The 21,049-nt window shown below is 51.9% G+C and overlaps 1 protein-coding gene across 3 annotated transcripts in view; it reads right to left on the minus strand.

The window, feature by feature from the left end:
* The window catches only part of TTC39A (tetratricopeptide repeat domain 39A), a 64,732-nt gene that overhangs the window by 20,951 nt on the left and 22,732 nt on the right, over window positions 1–21,049 (minus strand). Inside the window, exons 1-5 of one of the 3 annotated variants that reach the window (XM_008066976.2) lie at window positions 20,853–21,008; window positions 12,155–12,259; window positions 3,844–3,975; window positions 2,482–2,558; window positions 1,546–1,613 (exon numbers count right to left, since the gene is read on the minus strand). In XM_008066976.2, the coding sequence (XP_008065167.1) occupies window positions 1,546–1,613; window positions 2,482–2,558; window positions 3,844–3,975; window positions 12,155–12,259; window positions 20,853–20,950 (480 nt within the window). In that variant the 5' untranslated portion in view covers window positions 20,951–21,008. Of the gene's footprint in view, window positions 1–1,545; window positions 1,614–2,481; window positions 2,559–3,843; window positions 3,976–12,154; window positions 12,260–12,488; window positions 12,637–20,852; window positions 21,009–21,049 lie in introns of those variants that run through there. The other 2 variants (XM_008066979.2, XM_008066978.1) reach the window with 2 other exon arrangements.

Genomic DNA, 21,049 nt, shown 5'->3' on the forward strand with positions numbered 1-21,049 from the left:
TGAGGGTCCCTAAGCCAGATGTATTCAGGGAAAATTCCTGGCCATCAAAATCTGTAGCAAATAACACAAATTTATTGTTTTTAGTTGATCAGTTTTAGGGAATTTTTCATGCAACAGTAGATTCATAATATAAAGTACAAAGAGAGAATGACTTGAATTGGAAGGTCTTTCATACCTTTTAAAAACCTGGGGTAAACATTAAGGGGGGGGGGGGGGGAGGGGGGAGGCAGGCACAATGGCTCAGCCTGTAATCCCAGCACTTTGGGAGGCCAAGGCGAGAGGGTTGCCTGAGCCTGGGGATTTGAGAACAGCCTCGGCAATTTGGGAGGACCTCGTCTCTATGATTAAAAAAAAAAAAAAATTAGCCAGGCATGGTAGTGTGTGCCTGTAGTTCTGGCTACTTGGAAGGCTGAGGCAGAAGGATTGCCTAAGCCCAGCAGTCAAGGCTGCGGTGGCCTTGAGGACTCCAGCCTGGGTGAGGAGTGAGACTCCAACTCAAAAACAAACCCTGGGAGGGCAACCCCCTCGGGTTCTCTCGCACTGTAGGAGCTTTTCTTTCCTTTCACCAAATTCTACTAAAATAATAATAATAAAACCTAGGGGGAGGGATGATAAACACAAAAATCTATGTAGTGGGTCCCTTGTTGGGGGCAGAGGTGGGGGCAGGAGGAGCCCACAGGTGAGAAGGGTCATAGCCAGTGTTCTGTCCTCCAGCTGGGGGGGTGGGCGTTGTGGGTGTTTATTATTTGTAAAAATGTAATAAACAAATCAAATAAATGCTATTCATGGTACAGTTATCACAGTGAGTCCTAACCAAGCATAGAATTAATCCAGTTCGAATCATCTGAGGTCCAAAAAGAGAAAAGAGCTGATACATGGCACCCTGACACTAAAATGTATATGAGTATGTCCTGCTCCCCTAACATGCATATAGACACAATTATGATATGCTGTCATTACAAGCTAGGCTCTCTGGTAAAGTCACGCATGACAGTTATAATTCCCACCATGTGGTAAGGAGACCCTGGGGTCTGACGTGGTCAGACCTAGGTTCAAATCCCTGCTCGCCACTGGCTAATCACGTGACCTTTGGAAAGTGACTCCTCTCTCCTCAGCCTCCCTTTCACAGGCCTCTGAGGTGAAGGTTAAATAATCAATGTGTTTATAAAACAGTCATGCATGTAAGGCATGTGAAAGCTACATACCTGCACTATATGCAAGAAACCTGGTACACTCGCAGGTACTACAGTGTTTGCTGAGTGAATCCAGTATAGAGCAGGCTTTGTGACAATGCCTTTCATCCTGTGTGACCATAGCAGGAAATGCAGCATCACACGGTAGAGGCAGCAGTCACAAGGCTAGATGGAGCGCATGCGCTCGGTGTGTGAGGAGGGAAGCCCATCCCCTCTGCAGAGAGCCTGGCCAGGGTTGGGAGTGTGGGGGGTACTGGGCCTCAGTCCTCACTGGGACCACGAGGGGATGGGTTGTGGTCAGATGTGGGCTGACCTGAAATTCCCTACCTCCTCGTGCAAGCAGAGCTCCTACCTGCAGGAAGGTCAGGGCTGCTCTCTGTAGCAGGCACTCCGCATAGCAGACCTCAGCGTGGATCTCCTCTGTGGGAAGAAAACCAAAGCCCTGGGGCCTCCTGGGACTCTAGGCAGGAGGCCTGGACTGAACTCATGTCCCCATCACCCCAAAAGCAAAGAGAGCTTGCGTCAGCACCTCCCCCAGCGCCCCAACACCCCCCCCACCCAGTTGCCCAGGTCAGCTCCTCACTGTCCCTAGTCAGCTCACATCCCCCCGGTCTCCTGCTGGGTCCTCCACCCCTTCAGCCCCCCCTGTCCCCCAGGAGGTCAGTCCAGCCTCATTCTCTTCTTCTCCAAGCAGCCTCGTATTTGCTGTGCACCCAGCACCATCTGATGCTTCCAGGCGGGTAAGGTCACTTGCCCCTGTGCTGAAAAGCCCCTAACTGCTTGTGGTCAGCCACCACTACCTCCAGGACCAGCGTTCATGGTCACGACACAAAGACACCAGAGAGGCTGTGACAGCCCTGACCGCCTCTTCTAATGTGGTCAGCTGCCTTGTCCCAGAATGTCAGTTGCTAAAACCACATTTCCTCTGGGGCACACGTGATCAGTAGGCTAATTCAATCAGTGACCCCAACTGCACACACAATTCTGTTTCCCTTGGCCACAGGAGCAAAACCCACGGACCCTATGACAGTCTCTCCTTTCCCGGACTGCCAGCTTCTCAGCCAGTGATGCCATCAGGTAAGTGGGCCTCATCTGCCCTCCACGCCCTCCCCAGAGAGCCATTCCTCCAAAGGCCCCAAGTCTGGCCCATCTGTGTCCCAGCACCAAGGCCAGGGCCTGGCCCCTTTGGTGATAACTGGGAGGACAACTGCCCTTTCCACCCCTTCCTGGGCCTGGAGCCAGGCCACCTGGGCTTCGCATGGTTGAGAGGACATCCCGGATGCCACACCTTCCGTGAATTGGCCCAGAGTGGGGCGGTTCACCAGGCTGCTGAAGGAATCTGTCACGGAAGACTTCCTCCGGTGCCTGAAGAGGAAAAAGGGGCCTCGGTGAGGATGGGAAAGGGGCCACACTCATCTCTGTCCCCCTCTGCTACATTCTAGAAAATTCCTACAGAGGCAACATTAGCAAAAATAATATAAGCTTTGGGGACAGACAGAGAAGGTTTGAGATTCTGGCCAAAAAAAAAAAAGTCACTTTATTTATCTGAGCCTCAGTGTCCTCACTGGTAGAACAGGGACAGTTAACAGGCACGTCAATCATGGGGTTGAGTACCTGCAGCAGGCCCCTGGCCAGCCTGTCCCCAGGCTAGGTGACGTTGCTCTTGGCAGCTCCGACCCATCCCACCTCTGGATTCCTTAATTTAGGTCTTGAGTGCCACGCCTGGCCTGCTGCTCCTACCCGCCCAGGTCCCGGTGCCCGTTAGCCCTCCACCTGTCTGCCAGGGAGTTTCTCCCAAAGGCCTTCCCCCAGCTCAGGACCCCTACAGCAGGCACTGCCCTGAAGATGCAGCCTGGGTCCTTGGGGCGGCTTCCAAGGTGTGTAGGCTCCTCCCACAGGATTCTCTAGACAGTGAACTCCCGGCAGCCCTCAAACCTGGGCTTTCTCACACCTTTGCCCCCACTGTAGTGCCTTCTCCCTTCGCCCCAGCCAGCTTCTAGTCACCCCTGGGGACCTGGCTCTGGCCTCCCCTCCCCCAGGAAGCCTTTCCTGCTCCCCTGGCTAGACCCCCACAGCCCCTGGAGCTTCCTTGCATCATGCTGCAGTGTCACTGTCTGTGTCGATCTCCCTGACCTGGCAGTGCAGGCGTCAGAGTGGCCCAGGTCTGATGATTTCCTGGGTCACCCATGCTTGGCGCAGGGCCTGGCCCAGAGCAAGCATGAGCGTGCGCCCAGTGAACATTGGTGCACAGACACTTGGTGTCTATTAGGCCATTCTTTCGTGTAGCAAATGTGAACCCAACACTAATTATGCACCAGGTCCTGTGACCGGTGTCTTTGTGCGGTCCCCAGGATATATAACCCTGTGATGTCTCTTTCATCACACTCATTTTACAAGTGAGGAAAGCTGAGTCCAGAAAGGGACTTGTCCAAGGTCAGAGTTATTAGAGAATTCATTTTTCTCCCAATCAAGATTAGCTTGCACAACAAGGCTTTTGAGGCAAGTGCTGACAGGGACAGCTCTCAGCACTTGGGGACACAAGTTCTCAGCCAAAAGAAGCCCGTATAGCAGCATTTCAGGCATTGGAATGGGCCAGGGCGACAGACAGTGGGCCTTGCATCCTCTAACCCCTGTCCCCCGTGTCCCAGACCTCTGACACAGCAACTGCGCCTCCTTCATCATGTTGCCTGCGAGCAGGATGTCCTGAGGGTCAAAGGTCATCATGGCCTGCATCTCCAGGATGGTGGCATACGTCAGCGAGTGGTACATGCTCTCCTTGGTTCTGCCGGAGAGAAGGGACATTGAGAGCACTGACCCCTAGCACTCCACAGGTAGCGGGCCCTGGGGAGATCACCCACCAGGGGTGATCTGCACAGGGAAGAGAGCAGGGGGACCGGAGGTCCAAGGGCAGGGAGAGGTTGGCGGAGGTCTGACCCTTTCACTGCCACTCAAAGACCTCGATCCTGTCCACAACTGCTCTGCTTCCTGCTGACGGCCCTGAGCGAACTTCCAGAGCTGGGCCTTGGCTCCTGGCCTGCCTGGCAGGAGTGGCAGCAGCCCAGCTGCGGTGGGGACCGAGAGAGCACATGGCGGTTGGTCTCAAGTTGCCCTTCCCGACGCCCAGGGCCCGCCCCCTGCCTTCCACCCCCACTTGCAGCAGGCAAGCCCAAGTCCCTGTGAGATCCTGTCTGTTCCCAAGCCCCATCCCTGGGCCTACCCTGTGCCCACTCCCTGGCCACCTGTTGCCTTGTCTATCCTGCCCCATCATCTGATCATGGTGTCCTCTGATTAAACCCTCCTGTGGCTGCCACAGCCCAGGGAACAACAGCTGGAATGAGGCTGCACAGGATGCCAACCCTGCCTACCTCCCCACACCACCCCCTAGCTCTTGGTCACACCCAAGACTGTACCCCCACCATACTGAACCACACAGACTTTCCACAAGAAAACCCCACATTTCCCTCTTCCAGGCCTTGGGCCACGCTGCTCCCTCAGCTTGAATGCCCTTTCCCTACCTCCACATCTCCTGACTCATTCATCATGGCCTTCAAATGCCACCAAGGCCGCTGGGAATCCAGGGCCCCTCCTCAGGGGCTGAGTGTCTATAACTGAGGCCTGGGCCACAATGAACTCAGCTCTCCCCCAAGACTGCAGGCACCTCGAGAACAGTGCTTGCATATGACTCATCTGTGTCCCCAGCACCAGGGTGTCAGGGCTGAGCCCAGTGGCCCCAGAAAGCCTTCGCCTCCTGGCTCTCTGCTCCTCTACAGCCCCAGGCTTCTTGGCTACAGAGTGTGTTGGGGATGGGGGGCATTTAGTCTAACACACAGAGAGGACGACAGGCGGGGAGGGACTGGAACAGTGCCAGTCTCTCTGTATTGGAGGAGTCGCCTAACAGGTCTGGACCTTGATTTCTGCTTCTGCAAAATGGGCCAATCATGCCAGCCTTCCCGGGCCTCTATGGCTCCGTGAGGCTGACCATGGGCCTGTAAGACTGCAGGCAGTGCTGTGGCCATCTTCACTCCTTCCCCACGTCCCCTTGTTAATCATTTATGAAGCTCCTCAGTACCTGGCTCATGCTGGAAACTTGGGAGGAAAGAGAGATGACTAAGGTTTACAGACAGTTTTATGTGTTATTGTCAAATCATGTGACCTATTCTTCTGCCTTTCTCATTTATAAAACGCTTGTCAAGTTGCTGCCTTTTTTCTTCTGGGCGATCCTCAGATAATCCTTGAGGGTCAAAGATAGGAAAAAAGCTGGTCCACCCCTCACCAGCACTGGCTGCCATGAGGACACCCCCCAGGCCTTTGCTAGGCCTGCTTAATCTGCAGGCAGAGGCTTGTGGAAAGGAGGCAGCTGCCCACAGGGGAGGTCAGAACTTGGACTTCAGAGCCTCTCAGACACAGGTTGGAATCCTGGCTTTGCCAGTTCCCAGCTGGGTCTGGTAACCTCTCTGAGCCTCATATTTCTCCCTATAGAAACAAATACAATAACACCTCTCTACCAGGGCTTTTTGAGTTGGCTTAACTAGGACACTTAAGCCAGGGGCCACATCACCAACACTTAATAAAGGTGAGTCATGTCCTACCCAGGTCAAGGGTCACTTTCCTGCGTAAAAACTTCTCTTTGAGGAAGGACTTCCCTGGCAGCACACAGACCTCCTCCCCCAGATTACCCCTACCCCCTGGGCCTCTCCAGCTCTCAAGCCCTTGCCTCTCTCTTCATTTCCACCACAGGTCTGAGGCCTGAGACTCCGCTCCACTGCCCAGCCCCACCTGTTAGACCCAGTCTGGTGCTGGGCCCAGAGGGAGAGACAACCCCCCCAGGCAGCCGGCAGACAAAGTGGAATTCCTAGTCTGAGGCCCAAGGCCCCAACATGCACCTGTGACTAGGAATCCTAGTCCCTCCCTAGCCTCCCACCTGGAAGCCCCCCAGCTTTGGTCTGGACTGGAAAACGGGATATAAAAGTATGACAACCCTCAAACCTCAGACATGCCAAGTTTGGTTTGTACCCCCACAAGTTCTTATTTGCATATATGGCAACCAGACCCCTGGGAGCAACAGCCCCCTCACTCCTGAGCGGACCCCAGCTATGGGATAAGATGCCCACTGGGGTCCCGCCTTCTGGGACCCGGGGCAGCTGTCAAGATGGGGAGGGCGCTAGAAGAGCCGTCAAAGAGCAGGGTGTCGGAATTGGGGACTGACTCCTTGGGCGCCAGGAGGTCGGCCGATCCCAGTGGCCTCTAGGCCACCCTTCCTCAGCTAGCAGCCAAGGTTCAGGTCTTGGTGGATACTGGTCAGTCATCCTGTCCTGCCCTTGCCCTCACCACTGGGGCCTCCTTAGCCTGCCCCAGCACCCACGGCTTCTTCCTCACACAGTTCCAGCCTCACTTTCTGAGGTCCTTTCAGGGTGAGGCTCTCTAGGCTGGAAGGCGGAGGCAGCCCTTCCGCCTCTCCAAGTCTCTGTTGCCCTCTCTCCACTTTCTGGTCTTCTCAGACCCCTCTCACTCTCCCACTTTCCAGGCCAAGCTGCTTCTGGGGGCTCCATATTCCCCATCTGCTTCTATCACCCTGCCTCTTCCTTCTGGAGCTGTCTCCGCTCTCCCTACTCAGCCAGGTTGAGCGTCTCTGTTCCTCAGATACTCCCGCCCCTCACGCGCTGCCCAGACTTTGCAAAGGCTGCCCCACCCTCCACCTCCAGCCTGTCCTCTCTTCTTGGCCCCTCAGTGAGCTCCTCACATCAGCCCCTCTCTTGTCAAGAGACTCAGTGCTAAGTCTGCCAACCTTCTGCTGCACGCAGTCAGGTACCCAGCCCAGAAGTCACACAAATGCCCACTTTTTCCACACAGCCACTGACCAACACTGGAGAAAGCTGCCCTGCATACAGACCAGCACATCCTGGCTGGGGCCCCTGGCCTCAGCCAGGCCTGCCACGCCCCCCAGAAACACTTTTCCCCTGCTCCTTGTCATCCCTCCAACACCACAGGGCTCTCACTCCCAGCAGGTGACTTGGCCTCTTTCCTCAGAGGAACTCCAGGATACAGCATGGACACACCCTGAACTTCCTCGAACATACCCTGTGCACACCTTCCACCTCCTTCACTCTTCATTGGGGTAGGCAGGCATGAGGCTCCCCACCCAAGGCAAACGCCTCCACCCTGCTCGAGACCCAAGACAGCACGGCAGGCGGAATGTGGTTTGTGCGACCTGGTGGGCCTGGATTGGAATCCCAGCTCTGCCACTTCTTAATCTAGACCCTTATTCATCAAGAAAAACAGAGTAGCCCCCTCATCTTCCAGAGACAGTGTTTAGGAACAGACACAGTGCTGAGCAAAACAAACTAGAAGCAGAGACAGCACCGCTCACATATGGAAAGCAGATGTCAGGTGGGGGCAGGGAGCTTGGGAAGCCCAGTTACCTCCCAAGGAGCAAAAGGGACAACCTCCCCTACCGCCCAGGATTAGGACGGTTAAATAAGACAGTGTGTGTACAACAAAGGACAGTGCATGAAACTAGATCCATCATCTTCTGAAGCTTCAATGGCTACAAATAAGGAAGGGAAAGCTGTTGTGTTTTGTTTTTAGCAAGAATTATTTTCTCTAGACCAGTGGTTTTCAATGAAAGTGGCAAAGTACTCCTCCCAATGTGAGGACAATTGGCAGTTTGGGGAGACATTCTGGGTTGTCACAAGGTGGTGAGGGGGGAATGTGTTACTGATACTACCATTTAGAGAAGAATTCTTAATTCAAAAGAAAAGAAAGATCCTTTTCTGGAATGGGCCAGGGGTTAATATATAGCAAGTACACTGCCTCACATGTACTTGGTAAAAGTTGGCCTTGTGGGAAGACTGGATTCATGGGGTGCCTCCGTCAGGATGAGGGTTTCCTCTTGGGGACCTGAGAGCTGCGGTACTTCTGTTAGCTGCCTCCTGGGGTGAGGGACTACAGAGGGAAATGCCCTCTCAGGGACTCCATGGCAGGGTCAGCTCAAGGACCTGAGGACAGCCACAGCATCTGGGTTTAATGTTTTCTTCTGTGCTCTGCCTTCCTTCTGATAGCCCCGAGTCTACAGGAGAGTTTAGAGCAGACCAAGGTATGGCCTGGTTTTAGCTGGCCTTCAGGGGAAGAGGAGAAAGGCTGTGCTTAGGGTCCACTGGGACAGTGCTAAGCAGCTGTGGCCTGGGACAGCTGGTTTCTAATGCAGGAAGGTGGCTATGGTCTGGGCTTCAGGGCAGAGTGAGGGACACAAGATGACTGGGGAGAAGTAGGAGCCAGGAAGCTTTCCAAGATTACCAGGAGGGGAACCTGGTCATTCAGTGATGGAGCAGGGTGTGGCTTGGCCTGCTTCAGAGCGTGGCCATACTCTTGCTGCAGACCCTGGCCTGCCCGACCTGCCCCACCTCAAGCCCAGATTCCCTAGGAGGGTGGGAGGGAGGCGTGGGGACTGCTACCAGAGGGGCTCATTCAATCATCACACCCTGGAACCCCCACTCCACCCCACCCCAGAAGCTGAGCCACGGACCCCAGGCAGGAGAACGAAGGGTCAGTCAAGTCTAGAGAAACTGAACAGGCTGGGCTTGGGGACTTGGGGAAACCAGTCCCACTGCTTCAGCGTTCGCTTTCCCTTGGGGCCTAGGAAACCAGGTAAGGCATTGTACAAGACAGCTTGGAGCTGATGGGAGGGGGCCCAGGAAACCAGGTAAGGCATTGTACAAGACAGCTTGGAGCTGATGGGAGGGGGCCCAGGGAAAGTAGACAGTGGACATGATTAGACCCCGCTCTCTGCCACACCCAGTCTCAGAATCCAGGCCGCCAGGGCTCCCTGTCAGCTGAAGAATGAAGAATTCTTCTCTAAGTAAGTGGAACCACCCCAGGGCTGACATTTGGGGGCCAGCTCTCTGCCAGATCATTTAAGGCCAACCCCACCAATCACAAGGCGGCTTGGCATAGACCTTCCAGTTGGCCTTTGAGCAAACTCATTCTTAAATATGACCAGACAGACCTAGCTGGGGATCACTGGCTATTTGAAGAAAGCACCCATGAGAAGAGGACTCCTATCATAAAACAGAATTCAGGAGCACGAAGAGAACAAAATTATGCAGGAAAAGAATAAAACTTTTTTTTTTTTTTAGTTGGAGTCTCACTCTGTTGCCCAGGCTGGAGTGCAGTGGCACACTCATGGCCACCCCAGCGTCAACCTGCTAGGTTCCGGCGATCCTTCTGCCTCAGCCTTCCAAGTAGCCGGAACTACAGGCACGTGCTACCATGCCCGGCTAATTTTTGGTTTATTGTAGAGATGAGGTCTTGCCAGGTTGCCCGGGCTGGTCTCGAACCCACAGGCTCAGGCAATCCACTCACCTTGACCTCCCAAAGTGCTGGGATTATAGGCTGAGCCACCGAACCTGGCCAGAATAAAGCATTTTTTAAAAAATAATATTCCGTGGCAATAATAATAACAAAAAAGTACCTTATTAGAATGCTTATTACATGCCACATCCTGTCCTAAGGGTCTCATATTATAAATATAGATATAAAGAAGACAGTGGCTGGGCACAGTGGCTCATGCCTGCAATCCCAGCACTTTGAGAGGCCGAGGCTGGTGGATTACTTGAGCCTAGGAGCTCGAGACCAGCCTGGGCAACATAGCGAGACCTCATCTCTACAGTAAATCAAAAAATTAGCCGGACGTGGTGGCATGCACCTGTAGTCCCAGCTACTCAGGATGAAAGATCACCTGAGACAAGGAGGTCGAGCCTGCCATGAGTTGTGGTCATGCCACTGCACTCTAGCCTGGGTGACAGAGTGAGAACCTGACTCAAAAAAAAAAAAAAGACAGTACACTCATAGACCAAGAATAAGATGTCAGAGTAAAAAGAACATTCAGAGAATGAAGAGTACTGGAAATTAATCATATGATTACAGAAATAAGATCAATAGAAGGAATCAATGATAAGAGTGAGGAAGTGTCCCAAAAATCAAAGGGAAAAAAAGATAAAGAAATAGATGAAAGGGGAGGGATGGATGGATGGAGATAAGAGGCTTACAAGAGCATTTCCCCAGAGAGTCCAATACCTGCCTTAAAGAAAGCCCAGGAAAGGGAAACAGATGATAGAGTGATGGTACCAGAGAACTTCCCGGAACCGAAAGGGTCTCCACACAACACCACAGAATAAAAAAGCCCTTCATTCCAGCACATCATTGTGACATGCCAGATTTGCAGGAATATAGGAGACGAGCCTGCACATTTTTGAAGAAGAGATGATGGCACACAATGTAAGAAAAACTAGGGTTCTCACGGCTACAGTAAATGACAGAAAACAGAGGAGGAATGTCTACAAAAGTCTGAGGGAAAAACGTGTATTCATGCAACTCTTTCTCAGGAAATCTCTAGAGGACATGTTCTGGTAAGATGGGGAAAAACAAGACCTGGATCAAAGAAATGGGAGAGAAGCAGAGGGGCTCCGGGAGATAGCTGGGGGGCTGGACAGTAGACACATCTGTCCTCGGGAGGACAGGTTTCCAGGAAAAGGAGGGACTGAGAGCTGACTTGGTATGTTCAAGCATTTGGGGGAAAACTCATGATAGGGTGATCTGATGGAGCAGTTATAAAACATTAAGATAAATGTACAGGAAATTAGGCAAATGAAAAAGTAAGATGATTACTGACTCCAGAAAGGAAACAATCTAGTGCACAATTTGTCTGCTATGAGCACTGATTATGAAGTTATAATAATGTGAACCCCTGATTCTCAGTTTACCCAAATATTGTGATATCATGACAAGAGAAGGATGAGGGCAGGAAGGCAGCGCAGAGGGGAGAGGTGACATTTTCTCTTTTTTTTGAGTTGGAGTCTCACTCTGTCACCCAGGTTAGAGTGCAGTGGCACAACCACGGTTCACAGCAATCTTGACCTCCTAAGTCTCAGGTGATCGATCCTTCCACCTCAACATTCTGAGTAGCTGGGACTACAGGCATGTGCCACCACAACTGGCTAATTTTTTTATTTTTTTGTAGAGACAAGACCTTGCCAAGTTGTCCAGTCTGGTCTCAGACCCCTGGGGGCTCAGGCAATCCTCTTGCTTTTGCCTTCCAAAGTGCTGGGATTATAGGCCTAGATAGCGTTTAAAAGTGACAAGGAGGAAAGAGTAAATTTTATGGCATGTGAATTGAATCTCAATTTTAAAAACTGAGATAAGAAAAAGGAATCTAGTAGGGTGTGGTGGTTCACACCTGTAATCCCAACACTTTGGGAGGTGGAGGCAAGAGGTTTGCCAGAGCCCAGGGATTCCAGACTATCCTGGGCAACTTGATGAGATCTCATCTCTACATTAAATAAAAAATTTAGATGGGTGTGGTAGCGCATGCCTGTAGTTCCAGCTACTTGAAAGGCTGACACGGAAGGATCACCTGAGCCCAGCAGGTCAAGACTGCGGTGGTTGTGAGTGCGCCACTACACTCCAGCCTGGACGACAGAGTGAGACTCTAACTCAAGAAAAAGCAGAAGGAATATAAGCACATTATTTACTTACATTTAAAGAAATAAGGCAGTAAACGCTAGAGAAAATGGCTGAAAAAGCACGCAACTCAAGTCTTTATTGCTGGTGGTGGCAGCGGGTGGGGTGGGTGTTGAGAGAAGGGTAATCAACAAAGGGGCCATGTCAGAGCTGACAGGGAAAAGCCCCAAGTGGATTCCTTGGGAACAAGAAATTCAAGTGTGAAGAGGGCTCAGAACCCAAGGCGAGGGAAGTCACGGTGACCTTGGAAAGGCCCTGGCTGCATGCAGGCTGTGGGGTGGGGAGCTCGAGCCATGTTTATGGGATTCTCAGGGGTCACGGTGACCCAGAAAGCGAAGGCATTCAGTCACACAGGGCTCCTCCCACACGAGACCTCTGGTTCTTCCCTAGCCGCGTGCCCCATCCCTGCACGCGCGCCCCCACCCCAACTGGGCCTTACGCCTCACCTGGGCTTGAGGTAGCTGAGTGCTTCTGAGAATCGGTTGGTGAGGAAGAGGTCCAGGGCGGTCATGCACTGGTCCAGGGCCTCATGGAGGCTGCTCACAGGAGTCCTAAGAGGAGAGACATGGGCATGACCCTGGGAACCCCAGCCCCGCCTGGCCAGGACAGAGCCTCATAGGGTGGCCTTGGATGCCCACTTCTATTGGGGCACAGGGGCAATTTGGACCCACCTTTTGGTATTCCCAAGGTGGGAGGAGGAGCGGAAGGGGGTGTCACCTGAGAGCTGATGGAGGGACCAAGGGTGGGAACAAGGAGGCCTTAAGAATAAATTGATCTTACCTTCTACGAGGGTAAAGGGAGTCTTTGTGGCCTTTTTGACCCATCAGGCTTTGCTGCACCCCCTGGGGGGCACAGCCCACCCACTAATTCCCACTGTCCCTCTCTCCCTCCTTCTCCAGGTCTCCTTCTGCCCCCAAGACTGCACTCTAGAATCCAGATACTGTCACAATGGGCTACCAAAGGTGGGGCTCATCCGAGCAGCCCAGGGGCGTTTCACCTGCCAAATGGCACCCCTGGTAAACCTGACCTCTATCCAGTCCTTATATCTCTCTATGGTTTTTATTGCCCTCTGATACTACATTTTGTACTCACTTTTTTGTTTATTGTCTGTCTCCCTCCACTAAACTATAAGCTCCCAGAAGGCAGCAGTCTTTGTTTTGTTCCCTGCTGTACTCCCAGCATCTAGCAACTGGTACAAAGTAGTTTTTAAAAAATATGTGATTTTAAAAAAGTGTTATGTGAATGAATGAATGAATGAATGAATAGTAAATCCCTGACTTTTCTGGGTCTCAGTTTTCCCATCTGTAAAATGAGGGATGAAATGAGATCCTATGAGGCCTATTTGATGGTTTTGAGAAAAATCTCTTCTCAAGGGGCCTCTTTTAGGTGAAAGGAGGAGGCAGGGGCTCAATGATCTTGCTGAAGGGAAATACTGCTCCCCAAAAGTTAGTTAAGAGAAAGTCCCTTCTCCACCAGGTAGACTCCTACACATACCTTGAGGCCCAGCTCTGAAGTCTCCTCCTCTGGGATTATCAGCAGATCTTCCCAGGGAAATTGGAAAGTGTCTTTTTCAAAATCGAACCCTTGTTCATACTCGCAAATCTGTTCTCCCCCAGTCTTTGTCATTTTAGTAAGTGACATGTCTCTATTCAGTTCCATAAGCCAGAAATCTGAGAGTCATCCTGGCCACATCTCCCTCCCGGGCCTCTGGCATCCCCTCCATCACTGAACCCTATATGCCCTACTTCCTAACATCTCTTAATCCACCCCTCCCGTTCCCAATGCCTTCTGTTCCAGGCCACCATCATGGTTTTTTGGGAGGGTTTTTTTGAGTTGGAGTCTCACTCTGTCACTCAGGCTGGAGTGCAGTGGCACAATCACGGCCACCCCAGCATCGACCTACTGAACTCCAGCAATCCTTCCACCTCAGCCTTCCAAGTAGCCGGAACTACGGGAACGCACTGACACGCCCGGCTGATTCTTTTTTTTTTTTTTTTTTTAAAGAGACAAGGTCTTGCTTTGTTGTCCAGGCTGGTGTCAAAATCCTGGGCTCAAGTGATTCTCCCATCACAGCCTCCCAAAGTGCTGGGATTACAGGCATGAGCTACTACACCCAGCCAAGTTTTTCATTTCAGTGATTATATTTTTCATTTCTAGAATCTCCTCTTGGTTCTTTTTCAAATCTGTTTTGTTATTTGGAGCAGGATTCCCTATTTCAAGGTCATCTTCAATTTCTTTACATATTTTATTTTATTTTTGGGGTAGGAGTCTCACTCTGTTGCCCAGGCTGGAGTATAGTGGTACGCTCACAGTCACCGCAGCCTTAACCTGCTGGGTTCAGATGACCCTTCTGATCAGCCCTTCCAAGTAGCTATCACTACAGGCATGCGCCACCACACTCGACTAATTTTTTTATTATTTATTGTAGAGACAAGGTCTCACCAAGTTGCCCAGGCTGGTCTCAAATCACTGGACTCAGGCAATCCTCTTGCCTTCACCTCCCAAAGTGCTGGGAATACAGGCGTGAGCCACTGCGCCCGGCTTCTTTATGCATTTTAAGCACAATTATTTCTATTTTATTTCTCATAATTCTGGCCTCTTAGACTTGCAAGGAAACAAGTCCTGTGACTTCTTATATCTGGCACCTGCTATTCATGGTGGCTAGTTTCTGTGTGTGCTTTGTTTTGCAGTTTTATCATGGATTCATGTTTAACTGATCCCAAGGGGACCCTGGGATTAGAACACATTCCTCCAGAAAGGATTTTCACTTACTTGGCCAGGCTCCCTGGGCACTACCACACTGAGACCATTTCAGTTGCTTTTTCAGTTTATGATTTCCAGGCCCTCAAAGGTAGCATGCATTCAAACCCCACATTTGTGTGAAGACAGACCAGTGTTTATCATATTCTAGGGGACTTTTCCCCCATCAGAACTGCTCTCTGCTGGTAGTGGATCTTTTTTCTAGCAAATCCTCCTGAGGCTGTAGCCCTTGGAAAGGCCCTGATTTATGTGTGTGGGGGGGGACTAAGTCCCAACTCCTCACACTGGAACTGTGCAGGCCCAAGACCTTGTTTCCTATCCCTTGAGTGGCCGTTGAAACCCAAGGCTCAAGGCTGTTGAAATCTATAAACACCCTAAGGTTGCTGCAGCCTCACCTTGTTTACCAGCCTGACTGCAGCTCTTTCTTCCTCTTGGCTTGAGAGTTTCTGTTACTTCTGTGGGAGCTCAGGAGTATGTTTTAAAGTATGTTTGTTGTAACCCACCCAGACTTCAGGTACTTTTTTTCTTTTTAGGGTGAATGTTAGAAGCACTGTTCCCTCTAACCCGTTCCTCTCATAACAGCCAAAAACCCAAATCTGAGAAAATAAATAAATAAATCCCAAATCTGACCATGTCAACCCTGCACTTAAAGTCCTTCCTGCCTCTCTTAGGTAAAGACCAAGGGTCTTTCCGGGGCCTAAAAGGCCCCACCCGAAAATACTGTGGCCCTCTCTTCATGAGGCCGGGCAGTGTCTGTCTTCCGCTGTGCCCAGGGCACAGCCTAGTGACTGACGTTCAATCTATTTATTGCTGTCAGATGAATCGACGAAGAGCCGTGAACACCTACTGCCTTGGGTGCTTAACTGGCCTTTTCCCCAAAGCCCTCCAAATGCTTTGTGAAATGGGATTCCTGCCCCCTACTGCAGATGAAGAAATTGAGGCACAGAGGGGAGATGACTTGGCTGAGGACACATGTATGGGTTCTAACCCAAGTTTCTTCCTGAGCTAGTGCCCGACAGCTCAGCACGGGAGTCAGTCCGTTGCCATGGCTTATACCAATCTCTAAACAATTCCAGAGCCAAAAGCTTGCCTCCCATTTCTGCACATACACCCCAACCCTCACCACCTTCACCTCTCACCAAGGAAAAGGTTCTGCCTGCTTGGTATATCCAGAGAGAAAGATGCACAGGCTAACAGACAGGGCAGACATGAAGATTCCCTCTCCTGGCAGTCCCAGGACTGCTGCTCACCTGGAATGAGGTGGGTCTGTGGTAACCTCCTGAGAATGGGGGTGAGCCCCACGCTGGCTTCCTTCTTCCTTCCCTCCCACAAACACCCACTAATCTCCCACTCTAGGCCAGGCCTGGGGCTGGGCTGACGGGACACAGAGTAGACCCAGACCTGGGCCTGGCCTTAAGGAGCTCAGTCCTTACAGGAGACAGAGGCAGACAGAGCCAGGGACTGCCACAGTGCTCAGGGCTGCATTAATGGGGATCACCGGGGGCTGAAGAGGCCACTCACCCAGCCTGGGCACTCAAGGGAGCTATCTGGAAAGATGGCATCAAACTGAGAACATGATGGAGAAAGAAGGCCAAGGAGGGGAAACAGGCATGTGCAAAGGGCTGGAGGCATGATCCTGTAGTTGGGAGGCGTACACATTCTGGAAGGGTGGAAAGAGGCTCAGGAAGGCCAGCTACATGGAGGGGTGAGGCTGGGGCTGGCTGGGGAGCTCAGAAGGACAGGGGGTATCATCCCCGTTTGGCTTCACAATAGCATTAACAACCACCCATCACCACAAAGGGAAGAGCACCTCGAGTTATCTACCCCGGGACTGCAGTATTTCACTCCGTCTTCCCAGCAGCAGACTTCTCACCTGCATTTGACAGATAAGGCCACGAAGGCAGTGAAGACCAGCCTCCTCTGCTCCTCCCAGAAGCCCGGGAGAAGACAGAAACGCTTTCTGCAGAAACACCAAACTTTCCCCTCCCTGGTCATGACCGAGGCCCCCACTTCACCACAGGCTGTCCCTGCGTCTTCAAGGTCTTTCTGCTCCAGGGCACCATGCTGGGCCCACATGACATATATTCCTGTGATGATGGTGGCCTCTCCACTGTGCTTTGGGAAACAGAGCGGCGGGGGTGGGAGCAGGCAGAGGAGGCTCTGGGCTGGATGGAGCATGGGCAGGGCGGGTGACCAACGCTGGGAGCTTTGGCATAGTGGTGGGGGGCTCTCCCAATCGGATCCCACACATGTTTGAGGCCCAAGGGAGAAGGGAGCTGGAGGGTGGGAGGGGTGTCAGGCAACCTGGGCCACCTCCGCCTTCCCCTTCCCACCCACCTCCCTCCTGCAGTCTGCCTGGACTGCTACTTGAATGTCTCCAGGGCAGAGCTGGGTGAATGAGGAGTCCCTCAGTCTCCACTGGGGGAGAGCAATCCTCCTACCCTGACCCCAGTCAGGGTGAGGTGGGTGTGGCCAGGACGCAGTGGAACAAAGTCACTCAGGAGGCAGACTGGAATCAGAGCTGGATTTTAATCTCTGCCTCACCGCTGCAGGAACTTTGGGTCAAAGAGTGAAGTAACTTGTCCATGGGGATCTGTTACTTCTGAAGTGACCTTTTCTTTTTGGAGTCGGGGGTCTCACTCTGTTGCCCAGGCTTCAGTACAGTGGCATGATCACAATGATCATGGCTCACGGCACTCTTGACCTCCTGGGCTCAGATAATCCTTCCGTCTCAGCAACCTGAGTAGCTAGGACTACAGGCACATGCCTCCATACCTAGCTAATATTTTTACTTTTCTGTAGAGATGAGGTCTTGCTATGTTGCCCAGGCTAATCTCGAACTCCTGGGCTCAAGCAATCTGCCTGCCTCAGCCTCCCAGAGTGTTGGGAATACAGGTGTGAGACACTGTGCCCAGCCTGAAGTGACCTTTCTAAAGTACAAATATGACTATGATTCCCCTTCCAAAGAGGTCCTGTTAGCTGCACATAAAACGAGTACATCCCTGAATTGTATCCCATAACTTTTTTTTTCTTTTTTGAGTTGGAGTCTCACTCTGTCACCCAGACTGGAGTGCAGTGGCCGCTCCCAGCCTCTGCAGCCTCGACCTGCTGGGGTCTGGCCATCCTTCCACCTCAGCCTTCCAAGTAGCTGGAACTACAGGTGCGCGCTACCATGCCCGGCTCATTTTTTATTTATTGTAGAGATGAGGTCTCGCCAAGTTGCCTGGGCAGGTCTCGAACCCGCGGGCTCAGGTTCACTTCAGCCTCCCAAAGGCACGGGATTACAGGCTGAGCCACCGAACCCGGCTACTTTTTTTTTTAATTGGAGTCTCACTCTGTCGCCCAGGCTGGAGTGCACTGGCACACTCACAGCCACTCCAGCAATGACTTGCTGGGTTCCAGTGATCTTTCTGCTTCAGCCTTCCAAGTAGCTGGAGCTACAAGTGTGCACTACTACACCCGGATAATTTCTGATTTATTGTAGAGACAAGGTCTTGCCAAGTTGCCTGGGCTGGTCTTGAAGCCACGAGCTCAGGCAACCTACTCACCTCGGCCTCCCAAAGTGCTGGGATTACAGTCTGAGCCACCGAGCTCAGCCAGACCCCACAACTTTAAAATTTTTTTTTTTAAATTTCAAAATAAAAAAAAAGCAAGTACATGTCATGGAGCGATGTGGCATGACCTAACACAGCATGGCCTTCAAGAGTTTTGAAAGCGGAGACCCTGGGCTCCAGCTACAGCTCAGCAATTACTTGCTGGATAAACCTGGGAATGTTCTTGACCTTCTGTGAGTCTTGGTTTCCTCATCAATGAAATGGGAAGAACAGGTCAGGCTCAGTTGCTCCCAGCACTTTGGGAGGCTAAGGCAAGTGGACTGCCTGAGCCTGTGGGCTCGAGACCAGCCCAGGCAACTTGGTGAGACCTTGTCTCTACAATAAATAAAAAAAATTAGCTGGGTGTGGTATTGCACACCTGTAGTTCCGGCTACTTGAAAGGCTGAGGCGGAAGGATCACTGGAGCTCAGCAGGTTGATGCTGGGGTGGCCATGAGCGTGCCAGTGCACTCCAGCCTGGGTGACAGAGTAAAACTCTAACTCAAAAAGAAAAAGACATAGGAAGAAGAGTATTTACCTCCCAGGGTTGTTGTGAAGATTGATTAAGACTGTGGAAAGCACAATGGAAGTACTCAATGTCAGGGATTACTATTTTGTCTAAGAGTGTGTACTGCCATCATTCCTTTGCCAAGCAGCCTCAGTCTTATAATGAAACTAAATAAAGACTGAGGTCGGAGGCAGTAGCTTATACCTGTAATCCTAGCACTTTGGTAGGCTGAGGTGAGGGAATTGCTTGAGCCCAGGATTTCGAGACCAGCCTGGGCAGCATAGAGAGACCTTGTCTCTCAAAAAAATAAATAAATAAATAAAAATAAGTGGGTGAAGTGGTGCACACCAGCTAATCAGGAGGCTGAGGTGGAAGGATAGCCTGAGCCCAGGAGGTTGAGGCTGCAGTGAGCCATGATCTGCCACTGCACTCCAGCCTGGGCAACACAGTGAGTCACCAACTCAAAAAAAAAAAAAAAAAAAAATTGAGTGCACATATTCAATGACCTACCAATTCCACTACTAGGGGGCACCCTAGTGGAACACTCACAGATGTGCAAAGGACAACTGTACACGAATATTCACTGCTTGAATAGACACTGGGAACACCTCAACATCCACCAAGTAAGATACATAAATAATTGGGAGTCTCTTACACAGGGTGGTGGCCCATCTATCAGGGCAAGCATGGACCAGAGCAGCAGGATGAAGAAGGTTAAATCTCAGAAGGTTGGTGCTAAGCGAGAAAAAGCAGGACACATGCTGCATGGCTTCATTTATAGACAACTTTAAAGCAAGAACAGACCACATATAATAAGACTTACACACACTCAACAAAAGAAGAAAAACAGACAGTGAAATGATAAAACCAAAACTCAGGATGGCAACTATCTCTGGAGATGGAAGAAGGGAGGGGGTTGCCACAGAGGGTTCCATGGTCTCTATATTTCTTAAAAAGAGTATGAAATAAATGGGACACGGTGTTAATATCTTACAAAGCTGGGTGGCAAGGGCATGGACGTTTATTTTATTATTTCTTATATTCTTCCAAAGGCTTAAAACATATCATAATTTTTTAAATGGTAGCAATTTCAGGCTTGGGTCACCACTGACCATCAAGCCCAGAGCAGGCCTTGCTAAGCGCTTGTTGAATGACTAAGTGTCTTTATGGTGAAGGTGAGAATGGTCCTCCTCTGCTCAGACCTCACCAGATGACACCGACCAGGGACAGAGACAGATGGACCTGTGTGTCTTCAAAGAGTGGGCAGGTATGCGGGAAGGCAGGTAGGGTTCATGGTGAGGAGGCTCCACCATTACTAAAGAGTAATTACTTGCTGGTCTGCAAGACCACAGCGGGCCAGAGGAACCCAAGTTACAGAGAGGACTCAGGCATGGATGTGAGCTTATAAGAAAGTGGGTGAATGTGGCTTTTGGCCACGGGGTCTAGGGTTCTTTGACAGATACCCAGCTCCCTGCCTGCCTTGTCTCCTGGAAACCATTTTTCCGGTCCCAGCAGGGTGGTGCTCAGTCAGGGCTGGGCAGAAGGGACCTAACTAATCAAGTTCTGGGATTTATAGGCTCAGACCAGAGCAGGAAGGGAGCAGCCAGTCCAACTTCCCTGTGTTTTCCAAAGGAGGGACCAGAAGCCTAGAGGAGGGTACAGGACTGGGCCAAAGTTATACAACAAAAGTGAGCAAAGCAAAACTCACCAGGCAAAACTCAGGCCAGGGTGTCCCCCAGCAACTCAGCTCCCAAGCCCTCAGCCTGGAGACACACACACACACACACACACACACGTGCTCTGTTGAGGCTACCAACTGTCGACCGGCACCAGCCTAGGCACCTCCTTGTTCATGTGTCAGGCCTCAGGCCTTCGGTAAATATTGTCCCTGGTGGCGAGGCTCCAGGCAGGGTGAGCACACCCCTCCCAGGTCACCTGGGCAGTATCTGGGGCCTGCAACCTTCCAGTACCAGGGCTCCCAGCCGCTGCCTCCTCCCCACTGGGGCACAGGAAAAGCGGAGTTGTTGAAGCTGTCATTGCTACAGGCCTGTGCAGGGGGACACACAGGGTTTCTCAGAGGGTGGAGGCAGGGGTGGGCGGGAGAGCTACGTTGACAGTGACAACGCCCCCCTTTTACTACTGGGTTCCCGCTGCACCCCATGGGCCCGGCTGGACCATTCCTTAGCCCACGGGGTCCCCCAAACATCCCTGAAGCCGATGGGGTGGGTGAGGGCTCTGACATCAGACAGAGCTGAGTTCAAATCCCTGGAGCCCCAGCTCCCACCTCCTGGGGGCCCGACGACAAGTCACTTGGGAGCTGTGCCTAAGTCTCCTCGTCCGTGACGGGGGTGACACTAACAGGACCCACCCACAGGTGCACATGCCGCGAGGCCGGTGGGGGAGGCGGCTCCGAACGCCGCGGGACCGCAGCTCCGTGAGAAAGTTGGGACCCAGAGGCGGAGTGCCCGGCCGGGGTCCCCG

The sequence above is a fragment of the Carlito syrichta genome, unplaced genomic scaffold (genome assembly GCF_000164805.1).
Source record: "Carlito syrichta isolate Samal-C Ts95f unplaced genomic scaffold, Tarsius_syrichta-2.0.1 Scaffold309206, whole genome shotgun sequence".
In the NCBI taxonomy this organism is placed as follows: domain Eukaryota; kingdom Metazoa; phylum Chordata; class Mammalia; order Primates; family Tarsiidae; genus Carlito; species Carlito syrichta.